Source organism: Muntiacus reevesi, chromosome 4, assembly GCF_963930625.1.
Source record: "Muntiacus reevesi chromosome 4, mMunRee1.1, whole genome shotgun sequence".
NCBI classification, from domain to species: domain Eukaryota; kingdom Metazoa; phylum Chordata; class Mammalia; order Artiodactyla; family Cervidae; genus Muntiacus; species Muntiacus reevesi.
The window spans coordinates 160,828,147-160,844,984 of NC_089252.1; the positions used below are offsets into that span (position 1 = coordinate 160,828,147).

At 45.8% G+C, this 16,838-nt stretch overlaps 1 protein-coding gene across 1 annotated transcript; it reads right to left on the bottom strand.

Annotated features, from left to right (window-relative positions):
- Positions 1 to 2,392: 2,392 nt before the first annotated feature.
- On the bottom strand, positions 2,393 to 16,612 carry DYRK2 (dual specificity tyrosine phosphorylation regulated kinase 2). The gene is made up of 3 exons (XM_065934685.1): positions 16,181 to 16,612; positions 15,441 to 15,589; positions 2,393 to 7,935 (listed from the first exon to the last, which is right to left on the bottom strand). Exons 1-3 carry the CDS (start codon positions 16,227 to 16,229, stop codon positions 6,334 to 6,336), a joined length of 1,800 nt encoding a protein of 599 aa, XP_065790757.1. The 5' UTR covers positions 16,230 to 16,612; the 3' UTR covers positions 2,393 to 6,333.
- Positions 16,613 to 16,838: the final 226 nt, after the last annotated feature.

Consider the following 16,838-nt stretch of genomic DNA (forward strand, 5'->3'; position numbering starts at 1 on the left):
TTATATTTGGAATTTTAATTTTTATATATTTCTTTGGCAGGCATTCTGTTTCTTAAATAGGGAGGCAAAGGAGAGGAAACCTGAGTAAGTTTGAATTTAAGAGATTAACCTGCTGCTAGTCAGTCAAATTTAACTTTTAATCCCTGAGATTTAGTGAAGAGTCAAAAATATTTTCATACATTCAAATGTAAAAGCATATGTTAAGAACAATAAAGAATAAAGCCATTATAATTCATCTCCCCCCACATGGCAATACGAGAAGTCCCTCTTTCTTAAGTTAACTGAAGGGTGTGCTGACAGTGCATTTAGTTATTAGATATGCCGAAAGAAACTCAGCTCCTCTGGAGTCCTCAGTTTCACTTTGCTTTTTTCTTTGTAGTTTCTCCCCTTTTAAAAAATATTCCTGGAAACTGATACACAATTTATTCAAGTAATAGAAACGCTCATGGCTAGCTCAAATTCTCTCCCCTTTCTAAATTTTTGGTTGTGATGTACAATTAGGGATTTTCCTTTATTGTCTGAGACCAAAGTTCTTCATCTGATTGCAACCTGAGGCCCAGTTTTTTGCAGTCACTTTGGAGCAAGGCACCTCAGTTTCCTCAAATATCAAATTAGGGTAATTACAGTTCAAAGAGATGAGTAAGGCTGACGTGATGTTCACACACCACCATGAGATCTGGGAGGCTTTCTTCATAAAGAGCATACAAGAAGCTCTGGAACACATGGGAGTTATTATATATCTTGTTGCTCCCTTCTATAGATGGCTAGTTAATACTCCTAAAATGTCAGCTTTCCTCAAAGGAATGAATATTAATTTATTAGTTTGCTCATTAAACGTCCTTGAGATGCAAAGGTATGGCAATTATGTTTCTTCTTCCCATATATACGAAATGTAGCACAGATATTAAGGATGTGACCACAGCAAAACACTAAGTCAAAGTCAAACCAAATAAACCAAATCCTTTGCAGTAAGATTCAATTTTCTTATGTATGTGTAATGCACTGGCAAGTCATTTTTCATCTTGGAAGGTGTTAAACATCACTCATGACAAGTGTTTATTTGCCTAATGGCCCAAAGGAAATGCAGCGAAATTCAAACTTTTTTAAAACAGCAATGAAACAGTCACAAACACCCTTTTTTCAAAACTCTCTCAACAGTTCTTTTTCCAAAACAGAAAATCAACTGATTTCTCTTGCTCTAAAAGATCAATACCAATGCCAGCTAGGAACACCCTCCAGTGCTAGTTTGAAGACAACTTTGAGGTTCCAAGAATATTTGTGTATTTATTCCAAAAGGGAAAAGGTTACAGAAATTCAATTTAAGAAAGAGCTTTGAGAGGATCTGATGATAGAGAATGAAGAAAAACTATCATCTGCTCTGTCAAGTCTGGACAATATTTCAAACTGTAGCTTTAGCATAAACTTTCATTTTCATACATAATGCACAGCTCTTAAAAATCTGTGTCAAATATACTGGGTTTCTTGGTGGGTTGGTAGTTTTTTCACTGGGTAAGAACTCTGAGAAACAAGAGAAGCAGTTACAGAAGTCCATGGCCTGGGCTGTGATAAGACCAAGTCTGGGGCTGGGAACTCCTATTGCGTGCCCCGGTTTTCAGCATAGCCCCCTTCTAATGCAGGAAGCCACACTAAGTTCCTCTGCTGTTGGTGGCAGGACGGGTGTAAATAAAAATGTGAGGTAGTTCTTTCCACAAGAGGGAAATATTTGTCTACACAATAACCCTGCAATGTCTGACAAATTACCACAGCATCTGCTCCCTGTCATCTGAGAGTAAACTCTCCGCTTGGTATTAACTGAACTTGACAAACCATGAGCTAGCTGCAGCTCACAGGCCTTATTTTCTGTTCCAGCCATGCCTAGAGGAGCCACGAAAAACTCCCAAAAATGTGAACCAAAGAGACCGCCGAGTACAAAAACTGCAAAAGCATGAGCATTAAAAAAAAATATGGGGGAGCTGGTGAGAGCACATTAAGAATAATTTACCAGGACTTTAAGTACGGGGAAGAATGAAGACCAGTGGGAAATAATTTCAACTCTGCTCCCACGGCCCTGACAATTAAAAAGAAATTAAAAAACAAACACACACAAAAAAGATCTGATGTTCTAGCAAGATACTAAATATAGAGAATATAGCAGAGGCTCACAAAAAAACTAAAGGTAAAGAACAGAATACACTGAGAAAAAGCAAGAGTGATCTAATTAAAACTCTAGCCTTTCTGACTTGGCATTTGTACATTTATATGGAACTAATAAAAAAATAATCGGTGATTGCTGAAAAATATTTGTATTCTAAACTCTCTCCAGGCTACCAGACCAAGACTAACACCAGAAATAGATCAGGAATAAAATTACAGTTAGAAAAGGGGAGAAAAGTAAGGTAGGACATTAAAATTTTATTCTGAAATTATCTCTGGCCACGACAATAAAATTTAACAAATATTCACTGAACAGTCTTACTCCTGTCATCAGCTATACAATACATACAGTATCATAGAACTGGCCACTAGGATTAAAATCCACTAGAACATATTTCATGTTAAGTGGCGACAGCAGCTTCTCACAGAAATTTTTACATACATATATACACAGTCCACATTCAACCATTTTCACATATTTTCAGTACACACAGTTGCAGCATATTACAGTCACGTGTCTAAGTTGTTGCTCGATAGAAACCCAAGCCACTGCCTAGACATAACTGTAGCAGTTGAGCTGAGTATAATTACAATTAATTTTATCTATGTCCATAGCAGAGATGTACAAGCCCCTAAGAAACAGAGTTCACAAATACTTTTTTTTTTTAATGCTACCACAGCATTATGTTGGGCAATATTAAAACCTTTACCAACCAAATCAGTTTTAAGTCTTCTGCTTACCAGAATATTCTTGATGAGAAAAATTACAAAAATGAATGCTCTCTTGAAAATAATTCACACTTTGAAGATTCCAATATGGCCCAATGCTACTGATGCCTAAAGTGTTTCCTAACATTCTGATGGAGTCCTTCCACATGACTCCAAACCACCTAGTAAGTTTAAAAGTGGCTTAAGTGCCTTGCACCCAAATTGTAAAAATCCCTGGCCATCCTTACTAGAGCCAGGCATATATAAAAGGAATGCACTTTGGTTCATACCAAATGCCCTGGGATTAATCACACTATAAAATTAAATGGTTTGAGGTAAATTTTTACAAATACAGTCGATTTTTGTCTAGTGTTAGCATAACAAAAAAATAATATCATTTAAAAAATCAGTCTGATGTTAAGATACAACAAAGACCATCTTTAACCCCTTAAACATAGGAACTCCGTGTGTAACTAACCAGTGGCGACCTTTTTTGGTGCCTGACGATGATTTATGCCTTATGGTTTCTATTAAGGCTAGTAAGTATCTGGATGTTTAAGACAGATGTCTCTTTGCAGAGGTGGGTTCCATTCTTACTGCCTAGTATTCAAAGAGTTAAAGAGGCCAAAAAATGCATGCCCTACAACATGGCATTCAGAACAAAAGGCACATTGTTATCACTAAGGGCACACGTTCTCCTCTACTGCTAACCTACGCTGCCTTGCATCACTGTTGTAGCAGTACACGTCTAAGTGGTAACGCACGCTCTGGGGGTGCAAGAAACGGAGCCAGATGAGACCACAACCGAAGACCAAACTGCGCTGCGCTCTTCCTCAATCTGAAAACAGCTCAGACATCCCTAGACAATGGCAACCTGTGAGACCAAGGACTGTTTCCAAGCCAACTCCTAGCAGCCTATCAGAGCCCTTCACTGGTTTATGTTTTAAAATCTCAACGATGCAACATTTGTCGTTTTCTTTTCTGACATTGTAATTAAGCTAGACTTAAAAAGCAGCTCTATCACTAAACACTGAACGTGGTGGCTCTCTGTGAATAAGGGAAATGTCACTGTATTTAGGAGGTGCGGTGTGGGGGGAGCCCCATAGCGCTGCACATTTTAGTTTGGCTGAAAAGTTTCCGGTTACATTTGTGAATAAAGGTAGTCACAAATGCACTGTTGGCATCTTAAGAACCAGTTCTGTGTGGTGGGGTAGGAGTATTAGTCTGTTTATAAATTTTAACATGGATAATCATGCTATAGGGAAATTCATATTAATGGCAGGCTCAGGTTCATTTATTTCAGTGAAAATCTTGGGAGTGGCTACGGCAGAAGAGGAGCATTGCTAGGGGAAAATAGCCTTTATGCTTCTGTTTGTTTTAATGACCTAAAGACGCTAACCATCATTAAGAGGCTTATGGTTTTAAAAAGCCACCACAAGTCTTACACTTCTTATGCCTTTAAGCCAAAATTTTAATAATACACAATCTTTAAATTCTATAAGCCACTGACTGATCACATGAGCATCATTTAAAATGCAACTTACTAACATTATTGCACTTCCACAGATTACACAGAAATGTGTACAACAGGCTAAAGAATTTGACTAGGGGAAAGAAGCTATAATTTCTAAATACAGAAGTATAAATTAATCAGTGACACCCTTAAATAGTAAAGCAAATATCAACACCACTACCTTATTAATAAGCTAATCTTATTACTGATTTTTTGGCAAATATCTGTAATATTTCCTGAGCATTTTTCTCCACCATCAACTGACAAAGTCTCAAGATAAGTAAAGTGTTTTGTTCAAAACTACTCTCTTTTTTAAAGCAAGAGAAACTGTAGGATTAATATTAAAAGAACTTAACCGGAAACTTTCTTGGCCTCACTGGGGACCATGCTTTAAGTACTTGTAAATCAATTTACAGGCAATCCATACAATATCTGTGCATATAAAAGAGTATTTATCCTATTTTATACTACCCAAACCTATTGTCCAAACAGGCAGAAATCTTTCTATATTAAATTGCACATAACTAAATTTTTTTCCACGTGCCTTGAAACCGATATGTATCACTGCTCATACATTAGTGATAAAATACTGAAATTTTCACTGTGAAAATAATTCTTATTCAGAGGAGAAAATATTCTTTTACCTAACTCTCAAGAGTTACTTTTCCAGGTAAAGTGTCATTCCCACAAAAACAATCAAGTGCAATCCAAACCAAAGTAAAATAAAACAGAGGAATGCAATGTCTGTGGTTCTTCTAATGATGCATAGAGTAAGTCAAACCATTTAACTTGAGGCTGAACTTTTCCTCCTTAGAATTTGTTAAAATTGGCCTTGCTGGACAAGGACAATTGATGTCTGTTCATGAAGAGGATTTTCAACCCTCTTTCTTTTTAAAGAGGTGATGCTTTCCCAGGCTAAAAGAACCTTACTGTGGCACCTGAAGTGTGAACTCACTCAAGTCTGCTAAACCGTCTTTGGAACTATGGAAATCCCCACCTTAAGTAGCTAGGCTGTTCTTTTTTAAATTGGAACATGAAAAAGATGGTCATAATCACAGCTAAAAATGTCTCTTTTCTGTATTAACAGTCTGGGATATGTATTTGAAGGAAGGAAAAGAAATTAGATGCAAGCAACAGATGTGTGGTGAAAGAGGAACAGTGGGGAGAAAAGCAAAGAGAAGGGAAGAACAGTTAGTTCATGGAATACATTTCTAACTTTAGGCGCAAAACCAAATTCTGTTAAACGAGACTTCTTTGCAAAACAGCTCGCTGATCACACTGGAGAATTTGGAGGGACACACGCATTTCCATTCATCCACCAGGTCTGCTTGGCCGGCCTTTAGAACGTCAAAATGCTAACTGGGCATTTCAACTGTGGGGATTTTGTCTCTGAGCACTATTTCAGGGAAAAAACCTCTAAGGTGCAGTTTTTCTTACAATACCATTTTCGTCCTGATCATCCTCCTCCCACCATCACTGCCAGCCAGGTAACTTACGGAAAACGAAGCAGGACATGCTGCACCTGTGCATGAACCTGGAGTGTGGAGAGAGAAGGGCGTGGGGGTGCGGGGGCCCTTCAGAGGCAATCACCTGGGGGAGAATACACTATGAACCATGAAGACATAGTGAATGTCTTTGACACCGATCTGTAGATGCGCGGCAGTCACGACGTGATCAATGGCCTGCCACTGATGTTTATTACTCTGCCACACTAGTCACAGTAAGGCGCATCGTACTTTTAGAACACAAAAACAGTTTCAGAAAGTATAAAAACTTAAAGCATTGTCCCCATGTATTTTATAAAACAAAACAACTTTCTTACATTAAAACAAGTGCCGAAAAGATACAAATGAGTCGAGTTTTGAGCAAATAAAAACAAGTCTGAGCTACTCTTTTTCAACCCAGTAAGGCTCAGCAATGTCATATCTTTCAGAATTACCAGCATCGGGGGGCTCAGCTCAGCTAACCAGTTTCGGCAATACTGTCCTCTGCTGAATATTCCCATTGGCATCTGTCATCTGTGCCAGATTAGTCCTCAGTTTGGAAGCCGAGCTGGAAGGTGGAGGTAACTTGGAAATGGATGTGATAGCACCGGTGCTCTCAGTGATCCTCTTCACAGACGTCTTCTCCCCCGTCGGAGGCTTTGGCAGCCGCCTCCTCAGCCAGGGGTGCCGCAAAGCCTGGCCAGGGGTCATGCGAACTGCAGGATCCCATTCTAAACACTGTTTCAAGAAGTCAAGGAAGAGGGGGTCGTCACACCCCTTCAGTGCATTCCCCCACTCTCTGCTCTCCGGCGGGCCCCTCAGTTTCCCCCTCCGGGAACGGCCGCCGTTGAGAACCACGGAGCCGTCTGAGAGCGTCGTGACAGTGCAGTAACGAGGATAACCCTTGGAGCTCACAAAATTTTTGGCTCTTTTGGACGCGTCCAGCAGTTTCTGGGAGGGCATGCCCAGCAGTTCAATCATACAGGCCAGCTGGTCCCCTTCATCCTCCCCAGGCAAGAGCGGGTAACCGGTCAGGAGCTCTGCGAGGATGCAGCCCAGGCTCCACATGTCGATGGGCATCCCGTACCTGGCGCCAAGGATCACTTCCGGGGCCCGGTAGAAACGGGACTGGATGTATGTGTAGACCCGCTGGTGCTCGTAACAGCTGGAGCCAAAGTCAATCACTTTAATCCCGCTTCTGCCCTGCTGCTTCAATAAAATGTTCTCAGGCTTCAAGTCACAGTGAATTATCCTGTTTTTGTGCAGAGCGTCCAGGCACTGCAGGATGGAGTGGGCGAACTTGCGGACCAGGGGCAGACTGAAGCCTTGGAACTTGTTCTTCTTGATGAGCTCGTAGAGGTTCATGCTGAGCAGCTCGAAGGTCATGCAGATGTGGTTGCGGAAGGTGAAGTTCTCCAGCATGTGGATGACGTTCATGGTGTTGTCCTTGTCCTGCTTACGCAGGTGCTCCAGGATGCGGATCTCCTCGGCCGCCTGCCGGTGGAAGCGCTTCTCGTTCCGCACCATCTTCAGGGCCACGTGCTGGTGGACTTTGTGGTCGTAGGCCTTGACCACCTGCCCAAAGCTCCCCTTCCCGATGACCTTGAGGACCTCGTACCTGTAAGCCACGTGGTCGTGGGGCACCTGCACGTAGGATCCCTGGTCGTCGTCATAGCCACCGTTGTTGGGCCCGCCTGTCATGCCCTGGCGCTTCTTTGCATTTGGACCCAAAAAGTATATTTCGGGGTAGCTGAAAATCTCATGGTGTTCAAAGCTGGTTAGTTTTTGCATGTATTGCTTCATCGCTTGCTCGGGCGTCATGGGGCTGGCTTTCACCTTCCCCATGCCTTCCAGAGACTTCAGAGAGGTGGAACTGCCCTGCCGGCGGTGGATGCTGTCCAGCTGCCGCTCCGGCACCACTGGCAGCCCCGTTTTGCCCACCGTGGTCAGCCCATTCGGCTGTGTCGTGAGCACGGTCCGCTTGTTACTGTTGTCCTCAAACAGCTGCTGAACCTGGATCTGTCCGTGGCTGCCGACGTGTAGGTGGTCATTCATCGTGTGCTTACCACTGCCGATCTGGAATGCAGAGGGGGAACATCAGTGGGCAGAAGCGGTTCGCTCCCAAGGGCCATTTTATAAGCTGGCTCCCACCCCCACCTTCAAGAAATCCAACTGGGTTTGAATGTACAGTCAGTATCAGGTTTCTTCAAAGGAAAACAGTTGTGCATGCAGCAGGGACCTCACCAACACTGCCACAGGGGGAGTGGACGTGGTGATGCAGACAGCCTCAGACAGAGGCGGAGGAGGCTGAGGGGCTGGGGATGGCTACAGAACTAGGGATCTGGAAAAAAAGAAAGGACCCCAGAACTGCTGCCCCTAACAGCATTGCTGTACACATTTTCAGGGTCCTTAAGAGTTTTTAGTTCTCACTGGAGGCAGAGATCAGGTTTCTTGGCCATCATTCTCTACCTAACATTTAGCACAGGCATTGTGGTATCACAGACATTCCATTCAACCCATACTTGATATCAAGATGAAAGGAGACAGAAAGAGCATGAACACCCCGGCACTCTACGGGCTCTCCCGCCCCCGGATTACAACATCTTTCACACTTCACTTAGTAGCTTCTTTATTACTATGAGGGCAGGGACCAGGTCGGTCTTGTTTACTACTCCATCTTTGGCATCTAGCTCTATTCTGAGAGCACTGCTGTCTTCATTTCTGGTCTTCTCCACTACTTGCAAATCGAACTAATTACACGTAGCAAAGTACATGATCCAGAAGCAAAAAGAATTGTACTTTTAGGCTGGAAAAGATTCCCATGTAGATATATACTGCAGTATCTTGTAAACCCCAAACCTATTTTAAGTCTCTGGGCTTTACTGACTGTGATGACCATTTAAGGCCATCCAGCCCAACAATCCAACTGCCACACTTGGGCCTTCCTTTGGTCAATGGCTTGGCTCTCTCAAAACATGTATTTCTCCCGCTGCTGGGATACTCAGCTTTCCAACAAGGAATACAATGTAGCGATTTCTATTTCAGGCACACAAGCCATCCCTGAACATTCCTGTATGAACAAAAGTGATGGCATAAGCCAGGGGGCCCCAGCCTTCTTACAGAGAATCTACTTGGGATTTCTCTAAAGCATTATTATGGCCAAGAAGTGAGGGGTGGTAACAGCCAGGATCCCCTCCTAGTTAGGAATTCTTGCCAGCCTCAGACAATAACTCACAAGTCTTAAAAGCATCCCAGTAGGTGATTTTTTTAATATGAAAGCTTAAAGATCAACTTGCTGTTTGCAATCCATCTCATTCATTCAGTGTTCTCTGAGGTCTGGCCACACAGCCCTTCTCAGGAGTATACAGTCAATTATCTGAAGTCCTCAACTTCCAGTATTTTCCCCATCATTTCCTAAACCCTATCTCTTAGGCTTTAAATATCACTAAATGCGTAGAAGTGTTCTATATAATATCATAATTCAAGAAATGGTTTGGGACTATCTAGATTACAAAATGAAATTCCAAGTCCTTCTTAACTAGGAGTCCAAGACCTTCAAATTTTCTTTAACTGATGCACTATCTGAGGCATGCGCTTTCTCTCTGCAAGCTTCTAAGACAAAGGAGAATACAGTTCAGTACTTGGGCCTGTCTGAAGTGTGATTTCAATGACTGAGGGATTTTACTTCTTAGACTTCTGCAAGACTTCTAGTTGAACCCTTCTACTAAGCTCACAGATGATATTCTATGCTAAATGAACTTATCTCCTGTCATTGTAGCTAGACAAGTTATTTTATCCTCATTCTTTGCCAAAAGCAAAGCAGTTCATAAAAATGAATTAGGGAAGTCCTGGATATATATATATAGAAGTAGTACAGGCTTGTCCAATGCTTTTTGTCCAAGCCTCACTCTCTGTACCTCTCCTCCTCCCCGCTGTGGTCTTTCAAGTACCAGGAATGAAAGGACCTGAAATTAGAAATATATGTCTCCTAGAGAACCATTCTCTTCAGGGCAGCCTGGAGAGATTTCAGAAGAAAAACCAACACTACCAGTATACACAGGACAAAAGCATGAGGCTTCACTGGGGACAAAATTGACCTTGGAGCTATAGGAAGTTCTAAAAAGAGGGTAAAGTATAACATTCTGAGCTTCAGAAACCAATTTCAATTTTTCTAATAGCAGTTTTAATGTTCTGCATAATTTAAAATACCATCACAAAAGCTGAGTGACTAGAACTAGAGTTTGCCAATGAATTGGATGACCTTCTGTCTCTCCCAACTATCTCCTCTTGGTCTCCTCCACAGCAGCAATCAAGGAGGGGTCCAGGGTTCCCCAGAGTTCAAGCCTCAAGTTGCTCATGGCTTTTCACTCCCGGAACTCTCCTGGAACACCTCCAGCTTAGACAAGCCCAATCCATGACTCCTGAACTTGAGACTCGCTGTGTCCAACTACAGATCAGCTGCGTTCCTCATGGGCAACTCAAACTCAACTTGCACTTTCTCCACTCAAACCACTTCCTCCTCCCATAACTCTGAATTTCTGACCAAGAAAAGGCTGTGCTGCTGTGCTCACTGTGTCCAACTCTTTGAGACCCCCTGGACTGCAGTCCAACAGGCTTCAATGTCCATGGGATTTTCCAGGCAAGAATACTGGAGTGGGTGGCTATTTCCTCCTCCAGGGTATCTTCCCTACAGAGGGATCAAATTTGGGTCTCTGGCATTGGCAGGCAGATTCTTTACCTACTGAGTCACCCTCCCAAATAGTCACTCAGTTCATCTCCATGTCTCCTATACCTTCCCAAGTCACCATGAAGCCCCACTGTCACTTCTAACTGACCCACTCCCCTCCAGCCATGCTATCCCACCTGGCATTCTTGTATCTTTTACTAGGACAACAGAAGCAGCCTCCTCACATGTCCTTTTGCTTGTAAGCCTAGAATCCACCATCTCCTCTCTCCGCTGTTTCTGGAGTTACCACTGAAAACTGTCACTCACACTGCCCCTGACTTTGCTTAAGGCTCATGTGGGCACTCCATTTCCACAAAGAACTCAAGAACTTACAGGCAAGAACATGAGGTTCTAAAATGCTAAGCCTAAATGACCTGAGTCTTTCCAGTGTCACCTACCACTGTCACACTCTCTCTGAGAATAATAAACTGGATTCCCTCTGACCCATGGAGACACCACTCTTTTACATTCCTCTCTTTTCGGTGAGGTCATGTTTCATAATGGTAAGGTGTTCAGGGATTTTCAATTAGACACAAGGGAAATGAATCGAAGCTCCACCACTTCAAACTATATGACCTTAGGCAATTAAGCTCTCTGAGCCTCAGGGCCCTTATCGGTATAAAGAGGGTAACAAACCTGCCTCATTAGGGGCGTCAGGAGGGTTAAACAAGGTAAAGGGCACAGTGTGCTTAGTATAGTAGTGAGGAAGCAGAGACATTACTTTGTCAACAAAGGTCAGTCTAGTCAAGGCTATGATTTTTCCAGTGGTCACGTATGGATGTGACAGTTGAACTATGAAGAAAGCTGAGCGCTGAAGAATTGATGCTTTTGAACTGTGGTGTTGGAAAAGACTCTTGAGAGTCCCTTGGACTGCAAGGAGATCCAACCAGTCCTTCCTAAAGGAGATCAGTCCTGGGTGTTCATTGGAAGGACTGATGTTGAAGCTGAAACTCCAATACTTTGGCCATCTGATGCAAAGAGCTGACTCATTTGAAAAGACCCTGATACTGGGAAAGATCCAGGGCAGGAGGAGGAGGGGACAACAGAGGATGAAACGGTTGGATGGTATCACCAACTCAATGGACATGGGTTTGGGTGGACTCCAGGAGTTGGTGATGGACAGGGAGGCCTGGCGTGCTGCAGTTCATGGGGTCGCAAAGAGTTGGACACGACTGAACTGAACTGAAAGGAGAGCTAGAACCATCATCCTTCCCAAGTGCTGCCTGAAATCTCCTTGCTAAAGTGGGCTATGTGGAAAACTCCTATTCACCCTTCAAAGGCCAGTTCAACTCTCACCTCCTCTTAGAAAAGGTCCTTTTCCCTTCCAGGGTGCTTACAGAGCACTGATATATTAAAATACTTATTTCATTTCACACCTGTTTTCACACCTGATATACCAACCAGGATGTGAGCAGTTCCAGGGTGGGGTCACCTGTTATCTTTTTAAATCCTTATTGACATAAATCCAAACATACAGTAAGCACTTAGTCAATTTCTGCTGAATGGAAGAATGTATGTCAGTAACTCCTTTTTAACTCTCACCTCTTTGAGTTATTCTTGAGAACTACCTTTGTACCTTCATAAGAAAACAAGAAGTTAACACCCAGGGAATCAAGACTTGTCCCTGGTGACTCAAGTCACAAAATGTTAGGATTGCAATACATAAGCAGAGACATGGAGGCAAGGACAGCCTGCTAAAAGAATAATAGCATCAACTAAATACCTAAAAGTGACATGTGGAATCTTAAAAACTTTCCAGATGTTAAGGAAATTCATTTGAGGGGCTCCAGTAAAGGAGGATATTGTCTTAAACACCATAGGACTCTACAATCACAACCTGGGTCAGAAGCGCAATGAACTGTTCTATAAAAAGGGGGAAGAAAAACCTAGAAATGCCAAAACATTTCCAGAATGCATAGGCCAGGACTATACCATAAACTTAAGGATGTTTAAAACCTCTTACTTGCTTTTTCCTTTTCTGCCAATGCCTACCTAGCACAGTGCCTGTTGAATTTAAAAATAACACAGTGAGTGGATATAACTGTTAGATACCTAAAATGTATGGATTAAAGCAGAGATACCTAAAAAAGCCCTCTTTGACCATGAAACATTTTTGCACTAAAAATTATGTAAGAACAATAGTTTAGCCAATTTGGTAGTTTCAATCTCTTCCAAAAATAAAAGGGAAAATCACACATACTTCCCTATGTTAACATTTCTGGGAGTTTTAAAATTTCACTGGAGTCATCTTAGAAATGCTATATAGTGTTATAGGAATAGAACTGAGTCCAAAAAGATTGGAATTTTAGCTCCTCCTCAAACACTGATGGTCTGTGTGGCCCTGAGTCAAATGTCTACTTTTCTTCTACCAAACTCAACTATTTTTTAAAGTGGGAATATTCATTCTTCAACTCCAATTATTTTACAACAGTAAAACTGGTAACTGGAGAGTGTTTTAAACATTAAGCAGTTACAAAAGTGATACAATACTAATATTTCAGAATTTTAAAAATTAGCGAATTAATAAGCCCCATAAAACATTAAAAAGAAAAAACTATTAAGAATCAGAGTAGTTACTAGGTGTGCTTTTATGACCAAAAGACATAAACAAAATGACTAAATACAAGATAACCATGGAGACAAGGAACAAGAGGGCAATGCACTAGATAAATTCCAAAGTTTACAATTCTCATAGTCATATATTTATCTACCTACATCATCACTCACAAGGGAAAACAGGCAAACACTAGTTTCTTCTTCATAATGCCCTTCCCCTACTCAATCATTAATAGCTATTCCTAGTTGTAACTGCTGTGGAGTTAAAAACTTTAAAAAATCTCAAAGACATACAGAAACATGGATCTTTAAGGTTTGTGCATTTATAACCAAACCAGTTCAATTTCCTAGAATTAGCAGTCAAACAGTATGTAAAGCTGGACTCAGGAGGGCCTGGGCTTTAGCTCCAGCTTTCATAGAAACTAGCTCAGGCATCTTGACCAAACCAGTTAACTTGTCAGCTCTCCTCATCCATAAAATGAAGGCGTAGAACCAGATAAAACCCCGTGGTCCTTTTACTCACCCATTTGAGAAAGTCTGCAATATTCTGTAAATAAAATCAAAACTAAACAACAACCAGAACCAAAGTTCATACTTTCAAAACCAAGCTTCTCATCAATGGCATATTGAAGTTTTAGGTGAATCAAATAGATACCACAGTAAAATATAAGCACTATCATTAGGAGAGCTGAGAAGCACCCACATAATCTTTTCATTTCTGGTCTCCCACAGACTACTCCTATAGTAATCACCTTTCATTTTCCATCATCTCATACACATCTCATTTGCAAAGAGGTTCTGATCAAGCAAAGCCCACTCTTAGAAAACCAGAATCCAGATGCAAACCAAGTAGTATTTCATTTCCAGGTGACACCGAGTCATATGATTACATTCAGACATGAAAAAAAACTGGATGTTATACTTTCCAAGTTGTCAGATGATTCCAAACCAAACAAACAAACTGAAACACCTAAAAAACCCAATGGCAATTTATCAACTAAAACATCACCCGAGACAAGAACACGCAGAATCAGCAGTCTACTGATTCGCTTCCATCAACCGCAGCCCCAACAGATTGGTTAACTTCTGTGCAGTGAATTCTTAGCCCCTGGGTCTAGATGTGTCATGAGAGACAGAAAAAGAAGGAGAGAGAGAGAAGATTTAAGAAAACATTTTCCTGTGGAACTGTACACAGATAATCAGGTCTAACAGAAAACATTCCACTTTGGCCATTCCCTCACAAATTCTCCCCTGATAAACAAGTTTCCGCAGAGCACATGACCCTCAGAGCTATCCCGCTGTAGGCTAGAAATAGCCTTTTCTACAAGAACTTAACTTTCACTTGGCAAACAAAGCCATATCCCTAGCAAGCGCCCCTCATGTAGAACCATCTTAGGCGTTTCCTCTGAAAGATCCAGAGGAATATGTAAACAAGACCCTGGAAACCATCACCTCCTCCGGTGCGCAGCTCCGCTAGGCTGTCAGCCACCATCCAAGGGCTCTCTCTGGGACCGAGAAAAGAGGCACACGCTGAAGTCCAGTCCAGCTTGCCGATCTCTGCAGCCACCGGTCTGGGGCTGGGCTCTCACCTCCCTCTGGGCCCTGTCAGGCGCCCTGCCCTTCCCATCTCCCTGGGAAGCAAAGCTGGCCCTTTCCTTTTGAATAATACCCAACTGCAGAAACCTACAGGGGTGGCTTGTTTTGACTGCGGCTGCGGCTCTTATTTTTGTTAATGTTAATTACAATTTCTGCTATGCTCAAACCTGTAGCACTCATAAAACATGCTTCCACACGCAGAGGACAAGTGGCGGTGCTCCCTGCTGGCTGCGGCCAGGCCCGCGAGGCTCTTTGGGGGATCTATTTTCCGGGCAGGACAGCCGGGCTGACCCTAACACATATCTATTTCTATAAATATCCACTACCCAACGTGGTGGCGGAGGGGGAGGGATGTTTATCGGGTCAGGGAAACGAGCTCGAGGAAGCAAGGACAGGGGGGAAAAAAAGAGGGGAAAAGAGCCGGAGGAAGTTCGAAGGAAGAGGAGCGCAGGGGTGGGCGGGCTCCGGAGGGGAAGTGAGGGGCCCGTGCCACGAATCCTCCTTTGTGGCTGCAGCTTTGGGCTCGCCCAAGTTCCAGAGGGCGGCGTCCCGGACGAGCCACTGGCCAGGGGCGTGGAGACACCCGCACTTCGACCTCTCTCCCCTCTCCCGGCTGCAGAAGCCTCCAAGCCCGGGTGCTGGTGCCCCGGGCCCCTCTCCCGGCCCCCGGCCCCCTCCCAGCCGCCCGCGGGCTGGGTCTCACCGTGTGGGCTGCGGTGGCAGCGTTGCTGGCTCGGAGAGGCGGCAGGGCGATGGGGGAGGGCGGGCCGGTCCCCACTCCGCTCCGGGGGGCCCCCGCACCGAGCCCCGGGGAAGCCTGAAGCTGGCGAACGGCGCTGTCCCCTCCTCGGCCTGGCAGCCACGCGCGGGAGGAGACAAAAGAGGGTCAAGGGGGAGAAAGTCACTAGGACCCCGTGGCCCCGCCCCACCCCACCCCTCCAGGCTGCGGAGCCCGCTCTCCCGCGGGCCGAGCCAGGGACCTTGAGTGCGAGCGCCGGGGAGCGGCGGGAGGCCCGGGACGCAGAAACCCGGCGCGCCCGCGGGCGGGGCTCCGGCGGCTGCAAAGTTAAGTAGGGTTCCCCGCGCGCGAGCGAGTTCGCGACCGCGCCAGGGAGCCGGGCTGGGCCGGGCCGGCGGTCCACTCTGCGGGCGTCCGTAGGCCCGGAGCGCGACTGGACTGCCGAGCCGGGCGCCGCCGCATCGCCGAGCCCGGGACTGGGGGGTCAGGAACGGCTCCCGTCCGGCCGGAGGGCTCAGCTCCGAGGAGCCTCGGGGCCCGCGTGTTAACAATGAGCCGAGGCGAGGGCGCGCCGTCCACCCGGGGAACCCCGCGCCGCCCAGCCGCGGCGCAGACTTTGTTCGAGGTCCTGCTGGCAGCGGGCGCCGGCGCCACGAGGGCTGGCCCGGGGGCCGGCGGGGGCCGCGGGGCCCGGGCCTCCTTACCGGTCGGGTAGGCGGCGGGAGCGGCGGCCGAAGGTTTCCTGGTTAACATGGCCGCTGGAGGAGAAAATGCATCTCAAGGCTGCCGTCTCCGCCGCCGCCGCCGCCCGTCCTGCTGCTACTTCTCGCGGCCGCCAGCGCGGCCGCCCCCTGGTCGCCCCTTTGGCGGATCTCCGGCGCCTCCTCGCCGCCTCGCGTCAGCTACAGTCAGACACACACAGTCCGCTGCATCCCCTCGGCCCGGGCCCGCCGCCGCGAGCCCCCCGCTCTCCTCGCCGCCGCCGCCGTCCTCCTCTTCCTCGGGCGGCCGCAGCACCCTCCGGCCCGTGCACATGCCTCGCCCTCCCCGGCGCGCCGCGGGCCTCCCCGATTCCCTCACACAGGGCGCGGGGGAGCGGCGGGCTGCGCCGCCTGGGCCGCCTCGCTCGGGAGCCTCCTCCCGGGCCCGCGCAGGCGCGCCCCCGCGCACACTCGCCGGGCGCCCGCGCGCCGCCCGGCCCAGGAGGGCAGCCCCGCCCCCGCTCCCGCCGCCGCCGGGCAGGCCCCGCCCCCGGGCTCCCGCGCCCACCCCTCCCCCACCCAGCCGCCCCCCGAAGTCCCTCCCCGCTCGCCCCCGCCCCCGGTCGTCGGCGCCTGCACCCCTCCACTCCCCGGAACACTC